The 21,603-nt window shown below is 44.5% G+C and overlaps 1 protein-coding gene across 2 annotated transcripts in view; it reads right to left on the bottom strand.

Moving 5' to 3' along the window:
* MCOLN2 (mucolipin TRP cation channel 2) overlaps positions 1-20,791 on the bottom strand; it is a 47,016-nt gene extending 26,225 nt beyond the window's left edge. Inside the window, exons 1-4 of one of the 2 annotated variants that reach the window (XM_079776580.1) lie at positions 20,483-20,791; positions 11,019-11,178; positions 5,249-5,422; positions 3,253-3,406 (exon numbers count right to left, since the gene is read on the bottom strand). In XM_079776580.1, the coding sequence (XP_079632706.1) occupies positions 3,253-3,406; positions 5,249-5,422; positions 11,019-11,178; positions 20,483-20,559 (565 nt within the window). In that variant the 5' untranslated portion in view covers positions 20,560-20,791. Of the gene's footprint in view, positions 1-3,252; positions 3,407-5,248; positions 5,423-11,018; positions 11,179-20,114; positions 20,231-20,482 lie in introns of those variants that run through there. The other variant, XM_079776581.1, reaches the window with a different exon arrangement.
* Positions 20,792-21,603: the final 812 nt, after the last annotated feature.

Below are 21,603 nucleotides of genomic sequence, written 5' to 3'. Positions count from 1 at the left end.
TTAAATCTGTGTTACAGGAAATTAAACACTATATAAGAATCATCGCTATCTAAATGTTTTAAAAAAATTTTTAACAGGACTTTTAACTCCCCCAAGTAAGGCTGAACTATAAAGCTACAGGTCTAGAGGGAGGAGTGGAGGGATAGGTCCACAGCATGAATGATAGAAAACCCTTCACGCCAGCTGCACAGACATGTAAGTAAATATTAATCTGCAGAGTAAACAGGCATGCAGGAGATCTCTGCATTTAGCCCACTGAAGGGCAATTCTCTTAATGGGAAAGAGAATGCAAATTCATGAATAGGTAACCGATAACAGCTTCTGCTAAGTGACCTACTTAAACTATAAGACCATACCACTGATGTCAAACTCAACCCCTATTTATTTCATCTGCAGGCTTCCTCCAATGTGTCCAAGAAAAGAGAGGCATCAAGTATTTAAGACTATTCTTTACTATAGGCCCAATGCACGAAATTCGTGCAAGGGCCTTGGCCTTCGCAGCCCTGGCTTCATCCGGAAGGTCATCCGGAAGGACATCCGGAAAGTCGTTCGGCTGTCCGGTCTAATTACTATATTACGCTTTTATTATTACAGATACCTTCTGAATAGATACATCAAAACATTTTCTTTGACAAGTTATATTTAATAAGTTAAAGAATACATTTAACTTTCTTAAGTAGTCTCCCTTAAAGTCAAATTAATAATCAACCTCTCTCCATTTGGTTAAAAATATTCCATATTCTGATAGAAAGGAAATGAGCAAGTGCATCACTGTCCAATGGCCAGGAGGAAAATTCTACTTTCTGGGACTGCCTGTCCTACCTCACCACTGATAGTGACTTTGGCCAGATTTCTTGAATTCATTTTTAAAGAAAAATCAATAGAGGAAAACGACATATGAATGACTGGAAAATAGTTGTATGATGCATCCAATTGAGTCACACATTTTTAAGAGGACAAGTGGCCAGTGGCTTACTTGAAGCAGAGGGTCACTGCACAAGGTTTCAGCTCCACCTGTCAGGTACTCAAATCAGTGACAGGGAGGAGGGAGCTGACAGACTCAGGGAAGATTCAGAGTGAACCGATCAGCCCCTGATTGCTGTCTACCAAATAGATCTCAGGAGAGCAAAACCTGCGGGGCAATCAGACAAGCCACTTGTAAGGTTGCTGCCCACAAAGCCAGCCACTGACACCTGACACCGAGATGACCTCTGAAAGCCACCTGGGGCCCCTGCTGGTCCTGGCTCAGGAGCTGCTTCTCTCAGAGCCAGGAGCACAGGACACACCGACCCACGCAGAGCTTCTAGCCAGGCAGCCTGTGGAAACAGAATCAGAACCTCTGCCTTATGCGGGTGTTCTCCTCTATTGCCAAGAACCCTTAAAATCAGGTCATAGGAAATAGGGTCAAATGAATGGTGTGATGCTCTCCTGTTGATAAAACCACCCCAAATGTAAACTGCTCCTAGGATCCCTACTCCCGAACTGTCATCTAGCTGAGGCGCTATCACTGATGAATCGTTGCAAGCCCAGTGTAGTCATGCACAGATTACCACAGGGTTACCTTCTGAGAAATGTGGCGATTCCATCATTGTGTGAACATCAGAGAGGGCACTTACACAAACCTAGATGGTACAGCCCAGTGGTCGGCAAACTCATTAGTCACCAGAGCCAAATATCAACAGTACAACGATTGAAATTTCTTTTGAGAGCCACATTTTTTAAACTTAAACTTCTTCTAACGCCACTTCTTCAAAATAGACTCGCCCAGGCCGTGGTATTTTGTGGAAGAGCCACACTCAAGGGGCCAAAGAGCCGCATGTGGCTCTCGAGCCGCAGTTTGCCGACCATGGGTATAGCCCATTGCTCTCTAGGAGAAGAAAAGTAATTTTTCCTCTACCCTTCTGGGTTCTCGGCTGAGACATCCCTGTAATAAAAGAGAGATTGATAGGAGAAAACAAACAAAAGTTTAACAACATGTATACCTGCTATATACAGAGACCCAGGAAAACTGAAGCCACCAACTACCTTAAATACCACCTTCAGCTGAGGACAAAAGAAGATGTAGGGGATGGGGAGGGTCAGGTATGGGAGGTTATCAGGGAAAGCACAGTAAACAAAGGTGAGGTTGTTAAGCAGATTTGAATCTTTGCCATCTGCATTGATAAGAGTCTACAGAGGCAAGGTCACCCCGCTCTTGCTGGCACAGCTAGGGAGACATCCTTACAAAGAGATGTCTCTTACGAGCTTCTTCCATATTTGCTGTTTCTTAAACTAACCTGCCTAAAATAATCCTTTTGCCAAGTAGACATATTTGGGGATAACAAATTTTGTTCCCCTACAGCTCCTAGGCGGTCTCATGTCACTGTACTGAACACTGTAGGCAGCTGTAACACAATGGTGAGTATTTGTGTAATGCATTGCACTGTGATGTGACTGGGCAATGGGGACTTTTCGGTTCCATTATAATCTTGTGGGACCGCTGTGGTGTATGTGATCTGTCATTGACTGACAGTTATGCAGCACATGATGACATACACAGTGAGTACCTTGGGCATGGTAGGTGTACACCAGAGGTGTGTTGAATGAATTACAAAACCCCCAGAGCTGTAAGTCAAACACTTTGAATTTACATAAGACATTCTTTTAAATTCTTAACAGAGTGGCACAAAACAATTCTGCTTGTGTAGATGTTAACTTTCGGGCCAGCAATAGTCTGAAAGAGGAAAGGGGTTGCTAATCACAATTTGCCTTTGAAGAGCATTAACCTTTTGCACTTAGATGTCGAGTGTGACTCCACACGGTTAGCATTAGAATAAAGGAATCGAGAAAAAAGCAAGCGAGTGCAAAGGGTTAATATATTTTACAAATAATAAAAACAAGAGTGCAAAGCATTTTAACACATTATTTCATTTAATAAATACAGACTCATCTTTCTTTTATTTTTTCCCCCCCAAAATATCTAATTGCCCCCTCGTGGAGGAGGGGAAAACCTAAACAAACAGGAAACACCTGGGCATTTACCACAAAACCAACCACCTTGAGTTGCACCTAAGAGATCCACAAATTTCTAGGTCCTATTACATAGACCTGCCGTTTCCTGAGCCAAAGCCCTTTGTAGGCAGATGTTAAACTGACAGCTGCAAATAGCAGTCACGAAAGCAAGGTTGAAGTTGTTCCATTTGTTAGCACATGAGGGCATTTTTGCTGTTACCATAGGAGATGATAAAGGCATATAATGAAGTGATCCATTACCTGTTTCGATGTCACTGTCAATATTCAGTGTCTCATTAGAGGAAAACATGGTCCCTTTCTTGTAGTACTGCTTACAGACTTTTAAGCCAATTCTATGCTCTTCATTTTCTCCATAACTTAGGGTCCCCAGGGATATGTTCTTTAGACGATGATACTATTAAAAAGAGTTAAGTAAAAACACTATGAGCTTTCAAGAGTTTCATCAGAAGTTAATGCATATGAAATAGACTTTAGCTACTTGTTCCTGCTTATATCATACTAGAGGCCCGATGCATGAAATTTGTGCAAGGGGCTCGGCCCCAGCCATGGCAGCTGCCTCTGCCTCAGCCCTCGCAGCCAGCTTCGTCGGGAAGGTCGCCCGGTCTAATTAGCATATTATACTTTTATTATTATAGATTCCTCAATAGAACTCCCAGGGTAAAATACCAGCAGGTCATCTTCTCAGGTTGGACAGAAACACACTGCCTCGCAGAATTCAAAACTAAAAGGAGTGCTGACAGACCTCCCACCTCACTCTGGGCCCAAGCTCAGGCCGTGCCCACCTCTCTGACCTAACAGCAGACTAGTGACCCTTGGTCCCACCCCCACCTCCTGAAGCCACACTGACCTCCAGGCAGTTCCTGGAGCTCCCAGGCACACGCCTGCCTGTGGCCTTTGCTGTTCCAGGTTTTCAATCTGCTAGGCTCACTGCTTCAGGTCTTGACTCCAATATTACCACCTCAGTGAGGCCTTCCCGTACTGCTCAATGATAAGTGCAAACATCCATCACCAGCACACAGGCACCACCAGGCTCTCCCAGTCTGCTCCCTGCTTTATTCCATAGCAGTTATCACTTTCTGACATACCACGGAGGACCCAAACCTTCCACACCCCACAGCTTACATTCACACGCCCGACTCTAGCTCCCATGAACACAGCTTCACCACGGGCCTACCTGCACTAGCGGGGCTTTACTGGCCCTCTCGTCATTAACGTGACTTTATTATTCCCAGGAACATAAAAGTTGCAAGTAACTGTATTGTTTATTTCAGGAACATTCCAAAAAATCATTCAAATGATCCATTTGAAGATTTAGTCTTATAACTCCAAGATTCTTTGAGAACCACCTCTAATCCTCACCTGGCTGTCTACCAGCCTTAAACTATGAGATGTCATGATCTTTACCTGATTCTAATCAAGCTCCGTCACATTGAAAGACCCTAGTCTTCCCCCCCTAAACCAGACTTCAGAATCTGTGTCTGGATGTTGCCCCTTTCACCCAGGGTACGACTGAGAATGGTCAAGATAGCACCTCCCTCACTGCTGTAAGCAATAAGCTCAGTTTGTATTATCAGCGTGCTTTTTTTTTGGGTGGTGTTTTCAGGGAGCCAGCATTCAATACTATACATTTCACTTCTTTTCATTTGTCTGGCTCTCCCCTCCAGAACTACTTCTACAAGAACAGGGTTTTATCTTTTATTCACGCTGTATCCTCACGGTCTAGAAAAGTACTTGGCACATACTAGGTACCCAAATATTTATTGAATGGATGGATGAATGAATGAATGAGTGAATGAATGAATGAAAAAGAAAGAAAGAGTAAGAATAACAATTTCTCTCCTCTAAATGCTTTCTTCAGGTCTGCCAATCTGGTTTCTCAATACCTGCCTAGATCCAACTGTATCATATTCAACTCCCTAGAATCTCAGATTTGGTATCTTATCCATCAAACCTTCTGAGATTATAAATCTGCTCTTGACCATTTGATCTGGGGTAATCGCCCAAAAGTAGTTGGTGTGAAGGGATAAATAAAAAAAGTAAATCTCAATAAAAAATTTTAAATACACAAAATCTATTGCATGGAAATGTACCTACAGAAATACCAATAAACATTTTTTTGGCAGACTATGCAAGTTTTAATTAGAATATTTTAATATATGTATAATTTTTTTTGGCTAACACAAGATCAAGTATCAATATATTCTTAAAATATAGGTCATTCACAATGAAAACTTGCCTGATTAATAGCGTAAAATATGCTCTCATAGGCGTCCTCTTGAGTATATACACTGTAACTGTAGTTTTCTTCATCTACGCCAGCATATCCTCTCAAAAACAAATACTTAAAAGCCACGGTGTTTTCTTCCTTGAAAGCAACCACGAGCTGGTTACTTAAACCAAAACGAACAAGCTAGAAAAGAAAATCAAATAGGTATATATAAATTTTACCATTTATTTTATTTATTTTAATCCTTACCGAGGACATTTTTTCATTGATTTTTATGGAGAGTGGAAGAGAGAGGGAAAGACAAAGAGAAATATTGATTGGTTGCCTTTTACACATGCCCTGACCAGGGCCTGGGCCTAGGAGGGCCTGCAGCCTGCAACTGAGGTATATGCACTTGACTGGAATCAAACCTGGGACCCTTTGGTCCGCAGGCTGATGTTCTACCCACTCAGCCAAACTGACTAGGGCTGAATTTTACCATTTAAATGCCTTCTTATCATCAGCAGCAAGAAAAATCTCACTGCTTTGGTTTTTACTAATCACATCAATGTCAAAATACAAGTCCAAAGAAATTACCTCTACCAATGATGAAGGGCCCTGCTAGCCTGTGTGTGTGTGTGTGTGTGTGTGTGTGTGTGTGTGTGTATGTGTGTGTGTATGTGTGTGTGTATGTGTGTGTATGTATGTGTGTGTGTATGTATGTGTGTGTATGTGTGTGTGTGTGTGTGTGAGACTCTTTATTTGCCAGTCTTCTACATATTATATGTTTATTATTTTTTTCCTCAGCATCATTGTGACATAAGTCTGCTGAGTTTTAATAAGGGAGAAGAAATCCAAATCAGTTAAGTCTGATTCCATTTTTCTAATACTTGGATTTCAAATTGATTGTTTTAAAAATTGGTGTACTTAGTAAAGCAATAATTCATGTTATTGATTTAACATTCAGAAATCGTAACTATTATTTAAAATTACAACTTTTTTGCACATGGCTTTAAGAATGTTTTTGAAAAGTAGCCTATATATACTTACTCCCACTGAGAGGAGATAGTTGTCAAAGGAATCCAATTACTCCAGTTCTGCAAGAACTCTTCTATAAGATTTATACCTAGGAGTTCTCTCTCTGAGATCGAAGCACTAGGAAGAACAGCAGGGCTCGCTCAAACCCATTCATTGTCACCAAACACCTACCTTCTCATGATAAAACTCCTGCTATTCTCCCTTACACTGTATCCTAGCACAAGGTTAGGCACCAAGGGCTCGCTTCATCGGGACTGAAGGTATTCTTTCTGCCCCAAAGTTTTCTTCTTGTAATCCAATCAGTGGGGGAAATTAGAAAGCACTAATGGTTTACCAAAAAAAAAAAACAACACAGGAATTGCTACACACACAGACAACCTCTCTTTCTTAATCACCCTCTCACACATACTCTCTCAATGCACACTCACACTCTCATTCACACACTGTCATATACACACTTTCTCACGCATAGTCTCATGTACATATACTTTCACAAACTCTCTGTTACACACACACACCTGCACACACCTCCCTCACCCCCCCCCCACACACACACACAACTCTACAAGCCCTGCCCCACATACCTTTCCCCATCTCGCCACTTTATCGTCTCATCTGCTTTATAAGACAATGAGCGTCTAGAAAATTTGCCCCAAATCCTCACCCTACTAAGTCATCAAAAACAATTTGGGACTCTGTTTCACTGCGTTGATATTAGCATGTTCAACTAGATAACCTTGACATTTTTGTTATTTTCTGTCATACCATGGTTCAATATGATACACTGCATGGCACTAAACAAGACCTCAACTACTCAACCTTTCATAGGAAAATAATGTTACTGTGCTTATGCAAACTTAACATACTTTTGAAAATATTTGTTAGCCTTTCAATTTTGTCTGACTTTATAAAAAGGCTGAATAAGTAAAAATAATAGCTACCATTCTACTGCAGTAGCTGTACTGCTTTACACGTATTCTCTCATTTACTAACATAACAACAATGTTACTAGTGTTCATCCCCATTTTACCGATGTAGAAATTTAGAGTTAGCCTCATTAAATTGTCCTAAGTCACCAAACTGGAATGAAAGGCAAACCTAACCCCAAAGTCATTTTTATTATGCCACACAATTTCCTTCTGTTGAAAATTTTGTCTTTGAGGCTCCCCCTGCAGAAAAGAATCGGGTGCCAGCTTTCCAGAATCGCAGCTATTATTTGAGAAGGTACAAGGACGACACTCCTTCGCCTCTGAGCCTCACCAGGTCACATTCCCCAAGTACCAAATTAAAGGACTGAGCAAGTGCAAAAACCCAGCGGTTTCAGGACACTATCCGGTGAGAAGTCCCACCTCATCCAGCCTGTGCTGAACACCAAGCCACAGAGGCCGGAAGCCCCTGCAAACATGTCGTGTCTGTCAACGGTGCCTGCAGGGGATGGCAGAGAAGTCCTGTTGCTTTTTGAAGCCAGGCAAGGAGACCAGGAAACCAACACACATGATTACCTCCAGGTTTTGTTTAAAATACTGACACACACATGAAAAAACACAGACGGGAATTAAGTTCTTCAATCCAAGTTCACTGAGTGCCTACTCTGTACCAAACCGGGGTACAATGTGGGCAAGATCAACATTGCTTGGCATTGAATAACAACTCTGCTAACTGCCAGGCACAGCACCTAAAATTTATAATTTTTATTTTTCATTGAATTCCCCAACACTCTATGAGGGAGTTATGCCACTGGGATCCATAAGGATATGATTTTTTTTTCTTTTTTCCCAACTAGTATGTATGTATTCAGGAACTGGAATAGTGCTCATCACAATGTCACAGTCAAATCCAGAATTGGTTGATGAATATAATCCCATTTTATGCATATATATGTATATGTGTATATATATATATATATATATATATATATATATATATATACTGAAGTCACATAACATATACAGGTTGGGATAGCTAAAAAGTGTCAGAATGAGGAGGAAAAAAAGGCTGTTTGACTCACCTGTTCATTCTCTTGACCACTTGTTTACACTACCTCTCAAACTGAAATGCTACCAACTTAACTCTAGACCCATTCCTTCCATGCTCCAGCTAAGCTAAAAAAAAAAACAAAAAACTCAGGCAGCCCTAGCTGGTGTTGCACAGTGGTTAGAGCACTGGCCTGAGGACTAAAGTCTCACGGGTTCCATTCCCGGTCAAGGGTATGGGCCTGGGTTGCAGGTTTGATCCCCAGCCCCAAGTCAGGGCACTTGCAGGAGGCAACCAATCAATGTTTCTCTCTCTCTCTCTGTCTGTCTCTCTCTCTCTCCCGCTCCCTTCCACTTTCTCTAAATTCAATGGGAAAAATATCCTTAGGTGGGGATTTACAACAACCACAAAAAATTCACACATACAAAAATCTGAAGGGGGAATGGATAACTTGACCAGGAACGTGGCATACAACTTGCTAATACTTTAAGCCATCACTTTATTTAAACTTAATGCTCAACAGCTCCATTTTGGAAATGAGAGACTTGGATGTGTGATCCCTCTTGTAATCACCCCCATCTGGCATCAGGAACAAAATAATTCCTCCATTCTATTTTGCATAGAACAAGCCAAAACCCACCTTTATCATCTAGCATCAGGTCAGGGTTGGGATTTTCAAAGCATCTCTTAGTAGAGGAGGTAAACCCTGAAGAGGAGATTGTGAGGCCCTCTTCCTGCTATGGCAGAATTTTTAGGGGCAAAAATACCAGTTTCAGAATCAAACACTCTCTACAAAGCAAGAGTAAGTAGATGATAGGATTGGCCAAATAAGTTTATTTTTTAAGAGGAGTTTGACAGAAAAACACACCTTAGCCCCTCTATCTAGATCTTAAGATTTGCTGAGAATATGATATAAACCAGAAAAATGATTACACAATTAAGTGCAGCCTGGCAGAGATTGTGAAGTTAAGGCCTGATTATGAAATCAAACAGTAGGAGAAAATATTCTGTACCAAGTGAAATCAAGATACCGCTGTAATAACTTATAAAGAATATGGGAGGGGAAGAGTAGAACTAGCAAAGGAATGTAGGCACCTCTCTCAAGATTACAAATTACTGCCAAATGAAGAGTAGGAATGTCTTTTTAAAAAGTTTTCTTCTCCTCAATCCTGATAAAATGCCACCCATCCCATTAGAATTGAGGGTGGAGTGCTAAAAGAGACTGAAAAAAGAGGAGGGAAAATGGGGTTTGAGGGAAGGAAATATAGTCGAGAAATCTGCTCCAATTAGATATCACCCAAGTAGCAAACCTTATTAGAATGATCCTACAGATGAACAAAAGTGTAATCACCCCTTCAATTTTGTGAGGGGAGATAGGGTACACAAAAAGTAAATGATCAATTCCCAGAAATATTCTATTAAAAGTGAAATTCATGATGTGGACACAGGGGTACTAGCATACCAAGGAAAATCAGAGGCTGAATGGTCAGGCAAGGTCGGTAGGGGAGATGGACTTCACACAGTAAGATGAGGGAGAAAGAGGAGTCCCTCTGGATTGAGGAACAAACAGAGCAGGATCACTGGGCGGGGCCATCGGGCTGGGTATGTGGAGGGAACAACAGATGAAAACCTGGTGGGAAGGCAAGTTGAAAATCTGTGAATCCAGGCTATGGAGTCAAGAGTTTCTTCTGTGGGAAATAGTGTTCTGCAGAAGCTTCTGAGCAGGAGGGAGACAATCAGTGGTCGGCAAACTGCGGCTCATGAGCCACATGCGGCTCTTTGGCCCCTTGAATGTGGCTCTTCCACAAAATACCACGGCCTGGGCGAGTCTATTTTGAAGAAGTGGCATTAGAAGAAGTTTAAGTTTAAAAAATTTGGCTCCCAAAAGAAATTTCAATCGTTGTAACTATTGATATTTGGCTCTGTTGGCTAATGAGTTTGCCGACCACTGACCTAGAGAGACACACCCCTGAAAATGGTTCCACACCACAGGCCCCAATGCTACATGACGATTCTAATGGCTGTTGTAATACCGGCAATAAAGGGCTCAACAATATGGACTTAAACAAAAGGTCTCAGCCCTTGTGGTATAGCTCAGTTGGTTGGAGCACCGTCCCAATACACCAAGGTTGTAGGTTCAATCCCCGATAAGAGCACATACAAGAATCAACCAATGGATGCACAAATAAGTGGAAAAACAAATCAATGTTCTCTCTCTCTCTCTCTCTCTCTCTCTCTCTCTCTCTCTCTCTCAGCAATAAATAAAAATGAAGAGGGGGGGAAGGTCTCAATGTAGCCTCTCTATGCTTCTATAATGCCAGGGGCTTAGTATTTAAATACTCAGAGCACTCAGCCACTGATGAAAGGGATGCTTAGCATTCTCTAAATCTTTAAAGTCAAAACAGTCAAAGATGCAACTTTTAAAAGTGTATTTAAGTAAGGCCTATTTGGATAAAGATGAGAGATTTCAAGAACAGAGGTCACTTTGGATTGAGCAGCCTGCACCAGCCTATGTGCCTCATTCAGATATAGAAACCCACACCCTGCAATACAGATCTGCTATTCACCTAGAGTGGAGGCAGGGCGCCATAATCCCTTCCTAAAACAAGGTCACCGTCGGAAATGAACTTCAAACTGTACCATCTGTCCTCCAGAGTCAACATAATTTTATAATTTTATGAACTTGAGTGTGGACTTCCCAGAACAACGGTCAAGGGGCAGAACACATAAAAACACAGTTTCATCTTGGGGTAAGGAACCAACCAAACAAACTCATCATATAAATTACCTGTGTGGTGACCATGAGTATCTTCAAAATCTGCAAACCCAGTTTCCATGGAATCTGGTGTCTGGCTCGGTATTTTTCACAAGGGTTCATGAAGTAGAACCTCAGGTCTTTCCTCAGACATTCTTCTTTCATGTCAGAATCGAGATGAGCCATTGCAGTGCTGCCACAGAAGATCAATGTTTAAATACATAAAACAGCCTGTTCATCAGAAAGCTCCTAAGTAATACTTTCTGTTCACATGCTTTACCCACTCTTACAAGCAAAACTCTCTCGCAACCAGGGAACCTGTGTTCTCTTCAGGAATCTGACAGTTATTCAGGACACTCCAGTATTTGCCTTTTCACACAGCTACTCATCTTATTCGAAATGGCCATTGTAAAAAATTATAAGAATGAAATTATATTTCCAAAACTCAAAAAATTCCTACACTTTAACATATAGCACTCACCTGTCACTGAAGTATTAACAGAAACTAGATGGGATATTTTCATGTACTCCAAATATGAAATCACAGAAATTTGTTATAGACTAATGAAACTAAAGTGTTCTAGAAATAAAGAATCTTTGTTCTATAACTTTTTGTACTGAATGAAGGATTATGTCCCCCTTTATTGATAATATATGAATGACGATAAGATCCTAAAATGTAAATATATTTAAAAAGTAAAAACAGCACCTCTGCAGGTATGCCTAGTCAGATATCTGTGTCCCTTTACATTAGTAAAAGTTGCTTTTACTGTTTCCAAGGGCTCTGGACTCGGGAGTGGGCATAGGACTCAAGTGAGGCCAAAGAGAACCAATGAGGTGTGGTCACAGGACTATGATCAGAACTAATGGGAGAGATGTGGTCTTTCCACTAAGTAGTCCCCAAAGTGGAGTGTGCAAAACAAAAAAATTTAACTCTATTAATAATAAATATAACATAACATAGAGAATAACAGTAGTATATAGCAGCATACAATTTCTAAATAAATATACACACATTGGGGATATATGCTTAACTTTCACTGTTTGATACATAATCAACACAGTTGGAGATCAGAGACATAAAGCCTAGGCTGTGAGTCTGAAATTCTTGGAAGCCATCTCGCCCTCACAGGCGAGCTCACCAGAGAGTGGAGCAAACACAGAAGAACAGACAACACATAGACACTAAACCTAACGACAGTGTTTGAGTTACTGGATCCAGATGTGCTTAAAGTCATGGTCCCAAGACTTTCAATTTGAGCTAACAAATACCCTTTGGCATTGAAGCCAGTTTAAATTAGATTTCTGTTTCTTACAACAGGAAGTGTCTGGATGATAAATTTAGTAAATTAATTCTATTAAGTTCAGCCAGTCATTATTGGGGGTAGGGGTCATTCTTGGGGATCTTTTCACCTGAAATGTCTAAATGGCAATATTTTTATACTGACTTATAATCTATGTTATCTACATTGACTAATAAGTTTAAAAGAAGCCCAAAGTGGAAAGGCTATTTTAAAACATATTTTAAGACCTTTGCAGTTGTTAATAATTTCTTATTTTTAAATTTTTATTTTTTATTGTTGAATTTCTATTTTTAGATCTCCTATTTCCAGAATTAGTAGGCTAGGTTATTCAGAATTTTCCTGCTTTGAAGGAAGGAAGAAAGGAAGGAAGGAAGGAAGGAAGGAAGGAAGGAAGGAAGGAAGGAAGGAAGGAAGGAAGGAAGGAAAAGAAGTGAGAGAGGGAAGGAAGAGGTATTTACACACACACACACACTCGCACACAGCAAAATGGAGTTGATATTAACAAGAGAACAGTCTAAAGTAGAGCTGGGAGGCCTCCAGGAAGGTGAGCTAATAGACCTCACCTCATGTAAAACTGAACTTTAGAACTGGGCTAAACCAAATGGCTACATCCCGATGTAGTTCTTGGAACAGACTGATTCCCTGAACTCTCTATTAAGAAATAAAATTTTCACCTAACAGTAGACATAAGCAATTAATCATGTATAGCATAATGCAAGACTTCCTGTGAGCACCAGTCACAGATCTTTCAAAGCAACTTATGTAACTCCTTTAGATGCTCCCCTTTTTCTGTCTTTATAAATTCTGTCCCCTACTTTCCCCCTCAAAACAAAGTTGACTTTCTATCCAAATCTGTGTATTCTGGATTGCAATTCCTAAAAAAAGACCCCAAATAAAGCTTTTGTTTGCTTTGCAGTTCTTGGTCAAAATTGATTGACAAACTGTAAAAGACTGGAGTTAAAAGTAGACAAGCCCTGGGGATCTAATGCACAGTGTCTATATATATAAAACCCTAATATGCAAATAGACCTAATGGCAGAACAACCGAACAACCGGTCGCTATGACATGCGTTGACCACCAGGGGTGCACACGGAACATTGTGGGCATCGGCCACCGCGGGATGGTGGAGCAGGTGAGTGGGGGTGCCAGACCAAGGTGGTGCGCTGGTCGCTGCCATTGGGGTGAGCCTCTGGTGGATACTGAAAATTCTTTCCTCCTGCGTGCCATGGTCCTGCTGGAAGCTCACACCTGCTGCTGGCGCTGGCCCCACTCACACCCACAACTAGCGCCAGCCCTGCTTGCACCTGCAGCCGGTGCCAGAGCTGCCACTCGCACCCGCTGCCGGTGCCTGGCACCGGTCCTGATCGCTCAGTGCCATCAGTGGGTGCGAGCAGCAGCTGCTGGCCCTGATCACCCGAGAGCTTCTCCACCTCCCCCTGCTCCTGAGGGCTGATTGGGGCCAGCAGCCACCTCTTGCACCCGCTGCCAGCAACAGCCCCAATTGCTCCATGCCATCAGCGGGTGCAAGCGGGGCCAGCGCTGTCAGCACATGGGGGCAGTGGCGGCGGGAGTGGGGCTGCCCACAGACAGGGGATTGGGGGCTGCAGTGGGAGGGGCTGGGTGGGGGCACAAAGGATGGGCCAAGACCCGCCCCTGTGCCCACCGCAGCCTCGCAGCCCACAGTTCCTTTCAAGGTGCATGAATTCGTGCACTGAGCCCCTAGTAGTGAATAAGACAACAATATTGTATCATTGCTAAGTGACTAGATCTTAATTATTTTCAGCACAAAAAAGAAATTATAATTATGGTATGTGATAGAGGAGCTAACTATCGCTACAATGGCAATCACGTTACAATATATAAATGTATCAAATCAACATGTTGTACACCTCTCAACGGCAGGGTAGCCAGGTGTCTGCAGCAGCCCCCCTCAGCGGCCGTTGAGAGGCGCAGGGGGCGGGAGTCCCGCCCCCTGCGCCTCTCAACAGCAGGGTAGCCCCCCTCAGTGGCAGCGGACCATCAAAAGTGTGGGAGCTGGGTGCCTGTCTGCTCCGGCACCAGCAATCAAAAGCAAAAGCATGGCAGCTGGATGCCTTTCCGCTCTGGCACCAGGCCTTTCAGAAGCCTCCGCCGCACCGGAGGCTTCTGAAAGGCCTGGTGCACCAGCGGACAGGCACCCAGCTCCCCGCGATCAAAAGCAGAAGTGTAGGGGACCCTACACGTGCATGATTCAATCATGCACTGGGCCTCTAGTTAAAAAATAAAAGCATAGAAGCATGGAATAGACTGTTGAATTTTAGAGGGAAGGTGGGGGTGGGTGGGTGGGAAGAGATTAACCAAATAACTTGTATGCATTAATGCATAACCCATCGACATAGAAAATAGTGTAGTGAAGGCCTGGAAGGGGTGCCTGGAAGGGGTCAATAGAGAAAAAGAGGGGACATACGTAATACTTTCAACAATAAATATTTTTAAAAGTAATAAAAATAAAGTATAAGATACAGACTTAAATATATGTACATATATATGTGTGTGTGTGTGTGTGTGTGTGTGTGTATAATATACATGTAATTTAACATGCCCTTCTAAGCAAGACAAAAATCAGAAGCCATGAAAATGACTGACAAATCTTAACACAAAAATTTGACTGGGAAAAAGGATCTGCAATATATTTAAACAGCAAGAGTTTACTATTACTTGTAGATAGTTCCAAATTGTTAATAAGAAAAACACAACCCAATATAATAACTGGCAAAAGATCTGAACAAACCAGTAAACATTTAACAACAATAATGATAAAAAAGAAAAATGTACATTTTTGAAGGGCACTTGGGCAGTTCCTAGAAGACTATCTGTGATCTAGAAATCAAACTTCTATGGAATTATACTACAGATGTTAATTAAAATAACCAGTCGAAATGATGACTACAAAAACGTTCATTGTTACTTTGTATTGACTTAAAGATGTCTGTGACATATTGTTAATTTTTTTAAAGTTATAATGTAAATACATTGAGATTCCATTTTTCAAAAAATGTTGACATTTATATCTGTATTGTAGACATTTTAAAAGGCTAAAAGTACAAACCAGGAAAAAAAATCTTGCTACTCTCTCTGAAGTAGTATTAGGGTCATCTTAATTTTCTTCAGGTTTTCCATATTTTCTTGATTTTTTTTGGCAATTAACATGTGAAATCTTGAGTTATTATGAGTTAAAATAAGCTATTTCAAAAAGAAAGGGTCAAATAATATGCATCAGGTAATCGAGTATTTCCCCGCCCTTAGTTTATAAGTGGTGAATGGGTGGTGGAATGCAGAGACTAAAATTCAGTGTTTCCACAACAATGACCGTGTTGGCCCCAGGGCGAACGACACTGCTATCTGGTAGATGGGAGATTTTATTTAGACCAATCTCAAGCAACGCCCACAGCAGTTTTTTGTTTGTTTGTTTTTTATATATTTTTATTGATTTCAGAGACAAAGGGAGAGGAAAGAGAGAAACATCAATGATGTGAGAGAATCATTGATCAGCTGCCTCCTGCATGCCCCCTACTAGGAATCGAACTGACCACCTGGGCATGTGCCCTGGCCAGGACTCAAACTGAGACCTCCTGGTTCATAGGTCGACACGCAACCACTGAACCACACTGACTGGGCAGGTTTTTTTAAAAATTTATTCTAAATTCCTACAGTGGACTGATTAGCTCATGGTTTGCTAATCTCACGAAAGAGGAAGAAAAAGAGAGAGAGAGAGAGAGAGAGAGAGAGAGAGAGAGAGAGAGAGAGAGAGAGAGATGTCCAGTTCTCTGAGGCTCTGGGGTAGTTGAGCCCCAATTAAAGGAAGTTAAGGCGGGAAAAAGTCAAAGAAAGAAACTTTAGTTACCTTCTCAGCACAGCTCTCAGAACATAAAATCAAAATCATGGGCCATCCTACTCCCGAGAAGCACCCAGAAGGAAGACTCTAGGGGCTTTTCGTTTCCCGCGAGGGCGGCCCGTAAAAGATGAGCATTCCTTCAGGAGTTTCCCTAAAGAGAACCATGCTGCTAAGTTCCTATTCCACCACCTCCCATCCCCACTGGCCGTCTCGGGCCAGCAGGAAAGCAGAAGTACAGCTACACAGTTTGAAAGTGCTGGTTGTGAACAAGCCTCGCCCCCTTTGAAAATACATCCTGAAGAATCAGCTTTCTGGGTCAGAGATAAGAAAAACAAAACTCTGTTTCTCAGCAATACTGGATTTCAAATGCAGTTAAAGCTGAAGATGATGACTGGAGTTATGGCATTTCGTACAGCTTTCTTTCTCTAACATTTTCAGTATGTGCCCAGTTTAACAGGGTCATGCTAAAACACTCTGTAAGTAAATGTAAAATTAAAAGAAGTTATAAAATTATAAATATTTTTCCTCAAAACATTGACTGAATATACCTTATTTTTGGACAGGCCCCCTTCAGTGTCAGTTGGGAAGTCCCTAAAGTCACCCTGTTGCTAGCAATTCCCTCTAGTTGCTATGCAGTGGTCGGCAAACTCATTAGTCAACAGAGCCAAATATCAACAGTACAACGACTGAAATTTCTTTTGAGAGCCAAATTTTTTAAACTTAAACTTCTTCTAACACCTCTTCTTCAAAATAGACTCGCCCAGGCCGTGGTATTTTGTGGAAGAGCCACATTCAAGGGGCCAAAGAGCCGCATGTGGCTCACGAGCCGCAGTTTGCCAACCAATGCTATAGGGGATACATTTTTCTTTAAAAGTCCACCATTTAAATTGTGGTTCTCCTGTAATTACAGACACCAAAGATAATTTCCCAGAATCCTTAGCCTCACTAGTCACCAGTTATTGCCTGACAGACCTTTTAGACGGAAACCACCGTATTTATTCCGGGGGAGATGATAAGATTCAACCTCCAGAGGAGAAGAAAGGATGCAGTCCCTCCAGCTAAGGGCTTGTCACACTGGGGAGCGGGGGGGGGGGGGGGGGGGGGGGGCCCATGCAAAACAGAGAAACCTCAGCTACAGGCAGAATGAGGAAAATGGGAAGGAAAAACCCCCAGAAGACTGCCAACGTAAACAAACGAGTAAACAAATAAACAAAGGCTTTAAAACACTCGATAGGGAAAAGTATATTGCAATTTGACAAAGAAAATGAAGTCTGAGAATAAAATGGCTTTTCTCTATGAAGTCCATAACAGGTGCTATAAGAGCTCAGCTGATTTCATTCTTCAGCACTAACGTTAGACTCCAGGCTTCAGCTGAAGGTGACTAACAGTCTAGCCTCAGGAAGATTCCCCTTTTAATCTTCATAGCCAAAGGGGTTTTCTTTGATCACTGTTTTTACTTTGAAAATTGTAGCCAGAAGAAGCCACCTGTTTTAAGAATTGTCTTATTCTGGGTTTCACTTTCCTGTTAGACACCTAGCCAAAGAGATTAGTTTGTGAAGATGGTCGTCCCTGACTTGGTTCTGTATTCTCTGCCACTCTGTTCAGAACTTCTCTCCCTGTTCTTCTTACCAGTACTTGCTTCTTTGTGATATTTCATATGGCCCTGCTGTGTGCCTCAGTGGTTGAGCATCGACCTATGAAACAGGAGGTCACGGTCAGGGCACATGTCCCAGTTGTGGGGTTCCATCCCCAGTGGGAGGCATGCAATGGGGGACGTGCAGGAGGCAGCCGATCAAGGATTCTCTCTCAGCATTGATGTTTCTATCTCTCTCTCTCTCCCTCTCCCTTCCTCTCTGAAATCAATAAAAATATATTTTTAAAGAAGATATTTCATATGTATTATTTTGTTTAAAATAATACTTTTGATATGCTTCTCCGTGGGAGAAAAGAATGAGGCCTCTTTAAACACTTCATCGGGGACTTATCAAGTTGTAACTGCCAGAGGTTAAATAAAATCGGCACTGTTATGGTGGCTCTGCATGGGAATGGTCAGGGGAAGTGTGGAAAAGGTGCCTGGTGTTGAAGGGTCCGGGCCACGGAGCCTGGTTTATGGGAAGTTCTCATGAAAGGAGAAGGGAAGTTTCCTGGCAATGAGAGTTAGACTGGCCTTAAAGTATGAAGAAAACCATGAGCTAAAATGCTGAGATTGCTGGACTCGATAGGAAGAAGCTACCAGATGCCCCTCCCTTGTGCTGTTTGGTTAGCACAGTGGTCGGCAAACTCATTAGTCAACAGAGCCAAATATCAACAGTACAATGATTGAAATTTATTTTGAGAGCCAAATTTTTTAAACTTAAACTATATAGGTAGGTACATTGTTATTAACTTAATTAGGGTACTCCTAAGCTGGCCTTTGCTAAAAACTCAAGGGGCCAAAGAGCCACACATGGCTCGTGAGCGCGGTTTGCCGACCACTGGGTTAGCACATCACAAAGGTGGTGAGCAGTTTCTACAGTGTGAAGTCCATATCTGGCCTCTGGGGAGGAGGTAGTTGGCCCTTCAACAGAAACTATCAGAATCTGCGCCCTGACATCCACAGCCTCTCGTACCTCCCCCTCACTGACCCCTTCTTCCAGTCCCAGTTTACAAAGACACACAAGCTTCTGTTTTCCATCTGGTATGGTACATAGATTGTACACAGTATTTTTCAAATTTGGATCCCTTCAAAAGCTATTTATAGACATACCCAAATGTGTTTCCTCCCAGTGCTGTAAGAATGGGAACTTCTGAAGATTCTCACTGGATATGATAAACCCTTTAAGTCCTGAAGGAAATGTGCTAAGAAAAATACTGGACTTGAGGGGAAAAAATAGAAAGGTAATAACCCCACACCGACCATCAGCACAAACCTGTTAACCGATGTAAGCAGAAGACAGTGAGTGAATGAACCCTGAGTCAATTTGCTCCTCGCCTGTTAAGGACAGCCCTTTTAGGAAGGAATATGTATCTTCTACCCATCTGCCCCATTAAATAGACACCCAGCATTAAAGGAGATAGTTTATAAGTTACATGATGCCCGGTCATTTTGTTGCAACAAGTTGCACCCAAGTTATGTCTTCTAATCCAAAATTGGTCTCTCATGAGCCTACAAAATATATGGCACCCTTGCTTGGGATTACATACTCCTCTGCACAGCCACCAGGGATCAAGCAAATCCTCCTCTTGGCGCCTGGCTTTCCTTGCTAGCGTTAAGTCCACTTACAATATTGAGAGCGCCACGCAGGAAAGGCAGGGAAGTCTCTCTTCTATTTTAAGAAAGTTTAACGACCCACCACTAGATTTGTTTTGCGAGCCGAGCCGGGAACAGGGAGCCGAGGCCCCAAGGCCCCTTTGTACTCATCACGCCCAGGCGCGGCCGCGCGGCTGGCTGGTTGCAGCTTTGACCACTGATGTGGGGCCCCCGGCAGCGCCCCTGGCTGAACTGTACCCTTTTCATGAGGCGGAGGAATTGAGGTTAACCACACTGCAACCCTCCCACCTGAGGAAAAGGCCTGTTTGTTCCGGACGGCAGAGCCCAGCCTTCTTAACGAGCTGCTAGCAGTTAACATAAGCGTCCCCCAGGCAAGAGGACGGCTGGAGTCTAGACCAGGAGAGCCGTCAGCATTTCTCCAGGGTCCGACATCCCCAAAGGCGCAGCTCACGCGCCTCACCTGCCGGTCACCCAGAAAGCACCCGGTCCTCCCTCGGGCTCCCTGGCCTGAGGCAGAGGACAGGGCAGCAAGGCCAGGCCTCCGCCTTCCAAACTTTCCTGGGCTCTCGGATTCCGAGCAGGAAACACCTTCTTGGCACCGGCAGGTCGCCTTGACCGACCGCCTCCCGGCTTTGGGCCCTCCAGACGCGTCTCCCCTCCCACCCCCCCACCCCCACCTCCACCTTCGCCCTCTTCTTACCGTCCTGCCGCCGCGCAGACCTCAGCCCCCGGCGGACCGGCGGGGGCCCTGGGCGCGCGCTGTCAGCGGGGCAGGCGCCGGGCTGCGGGCTGAACTGCGCTCGCCCCGCCCCCGGTCCCCACCTCCGCCCCGCCGCTTCCCGCCCGGAGGAGACCTTTTCCTGGGAGACTTTTTCCACGTGTCGCAAGCCAGTCTCTCGGGGAGGCGGGAAGCAGCGAAGCGGCTCGAGGAGCCGGAGGTGGGAGATGGAGAGGAGGTGCGGGCGCGAGAAGACCGAGGGGAAAGCAGCCCGGGGAAGGGGGCGGCGGTGGCATCTCCGGGAGGGGCGGTGGGATGGAGGGGCCCGTGGCGCGCCCCGGGGTACTGACCTGCGGCCCGGCCCCCAGGACAGGGCTGGGGCTGTGTTCAACACCGGCAGGTCCAGCGCCTCCGCTCCGCCAGGCATGGTGGCCCCAGCGCCAAAGGACAGGAGGCCGAGGGCGCGCCGCTGCACCTGCCTCGCCGCCGCCCCAGCGCCCACGCTCACGTCTCGGTGCCCCGCGCGGCCGGCCCGCTCCGCCGCTGGCTGGTCTGCGGGAGGCCGGGCTGGGAGCAGCGCCTCCTCAGGGGTCCGGGCGCCGCTCTCCACTCCGCCCCCGGGCGGCGGGGCCGCGCACTCCCAGCCCTCGGAGCTCCTGCCTCCCTTCGTCCCTTCCCGAGGTCTCCGTTCTCGCCTGGTTTTCCCCGCCCGTGCGTGTGCCCATGCCCTGAGCCGTGTCCGTTCAGATGCGTTCGGGGCGCACTCGGAGCGCCACGCCGAGTGCTGGACACTGAGATGCGCGAAGAAGCACCTGGCCCGTTCCCTGTGGGACTTCACGTTCGCTGACCAGTTCATTCGTTGCAGCGCGGTGTGTGGGTGTGTGTGTTTTGGTTTCTTTGTTTTTCTGACGTGCACGGTCACAAAACCCTGTGACAAGGATCCTGTTTCAGGGATGTTAAAAGTGCTACCCGCGCACCGGGGAAAGGAAAACGAATCGCCTTTTGGTGGCGTGGGGCGGCCGGAGCGGCCCCCGCGCGTGGCCCCGGCTGGCGCACAGGGACGGCGAGACGCGCACCGCCGCGCCGGGGACTCGCCGAGCCCGGCTCCCGGCTGCAGCCACCGCGGCGCTCTCCTCCGGCTGCACGAAAGGAAGGTGCCTGTGGGACACCCGACAGGAATCTTGGAGAGGAGGGTCGAGGGCACCTGACCGCACGCCGTGTTCCGCTGAGGGTGGTGTGGACTTGGCAGTTTGGACCCGGCCAGCAGGCTCCTTCCGAGGGCGTCGTCTCTGCCTACTCGTCAGGCGGTAGCGGCAGCTACTGCAAGTCCCGAGTTCCAGGCTGTTTGGGGCAGCAACTGTTTACAAGGTCTGTGGGGACAGCCAGGGCAAAGATACTCACTCTGCCAGGTGATTACTTTATATATATATATGCATCTCCAGGTGGAAGCAGATGGACAGAATAAGGTACA

Source organism: Cnephaeus nilssonii (assembly GCF_951640355.1).
Source record: "Cnephaeus nilssonii genome assembly, chromosome: 7".
Taxonomy (NCBI): Eukaryota; Metazoa; Chordata; class Mammalia; order Chiroptera; family Vespertilionidae; genus Cnephaeus; species Cnephaeus nilssonii.
The sequence above is the reverse complement of the archived record's forward strand: the minus strand, read 5'-3'. Positions and strand labels throughout refer to the sequence as shown.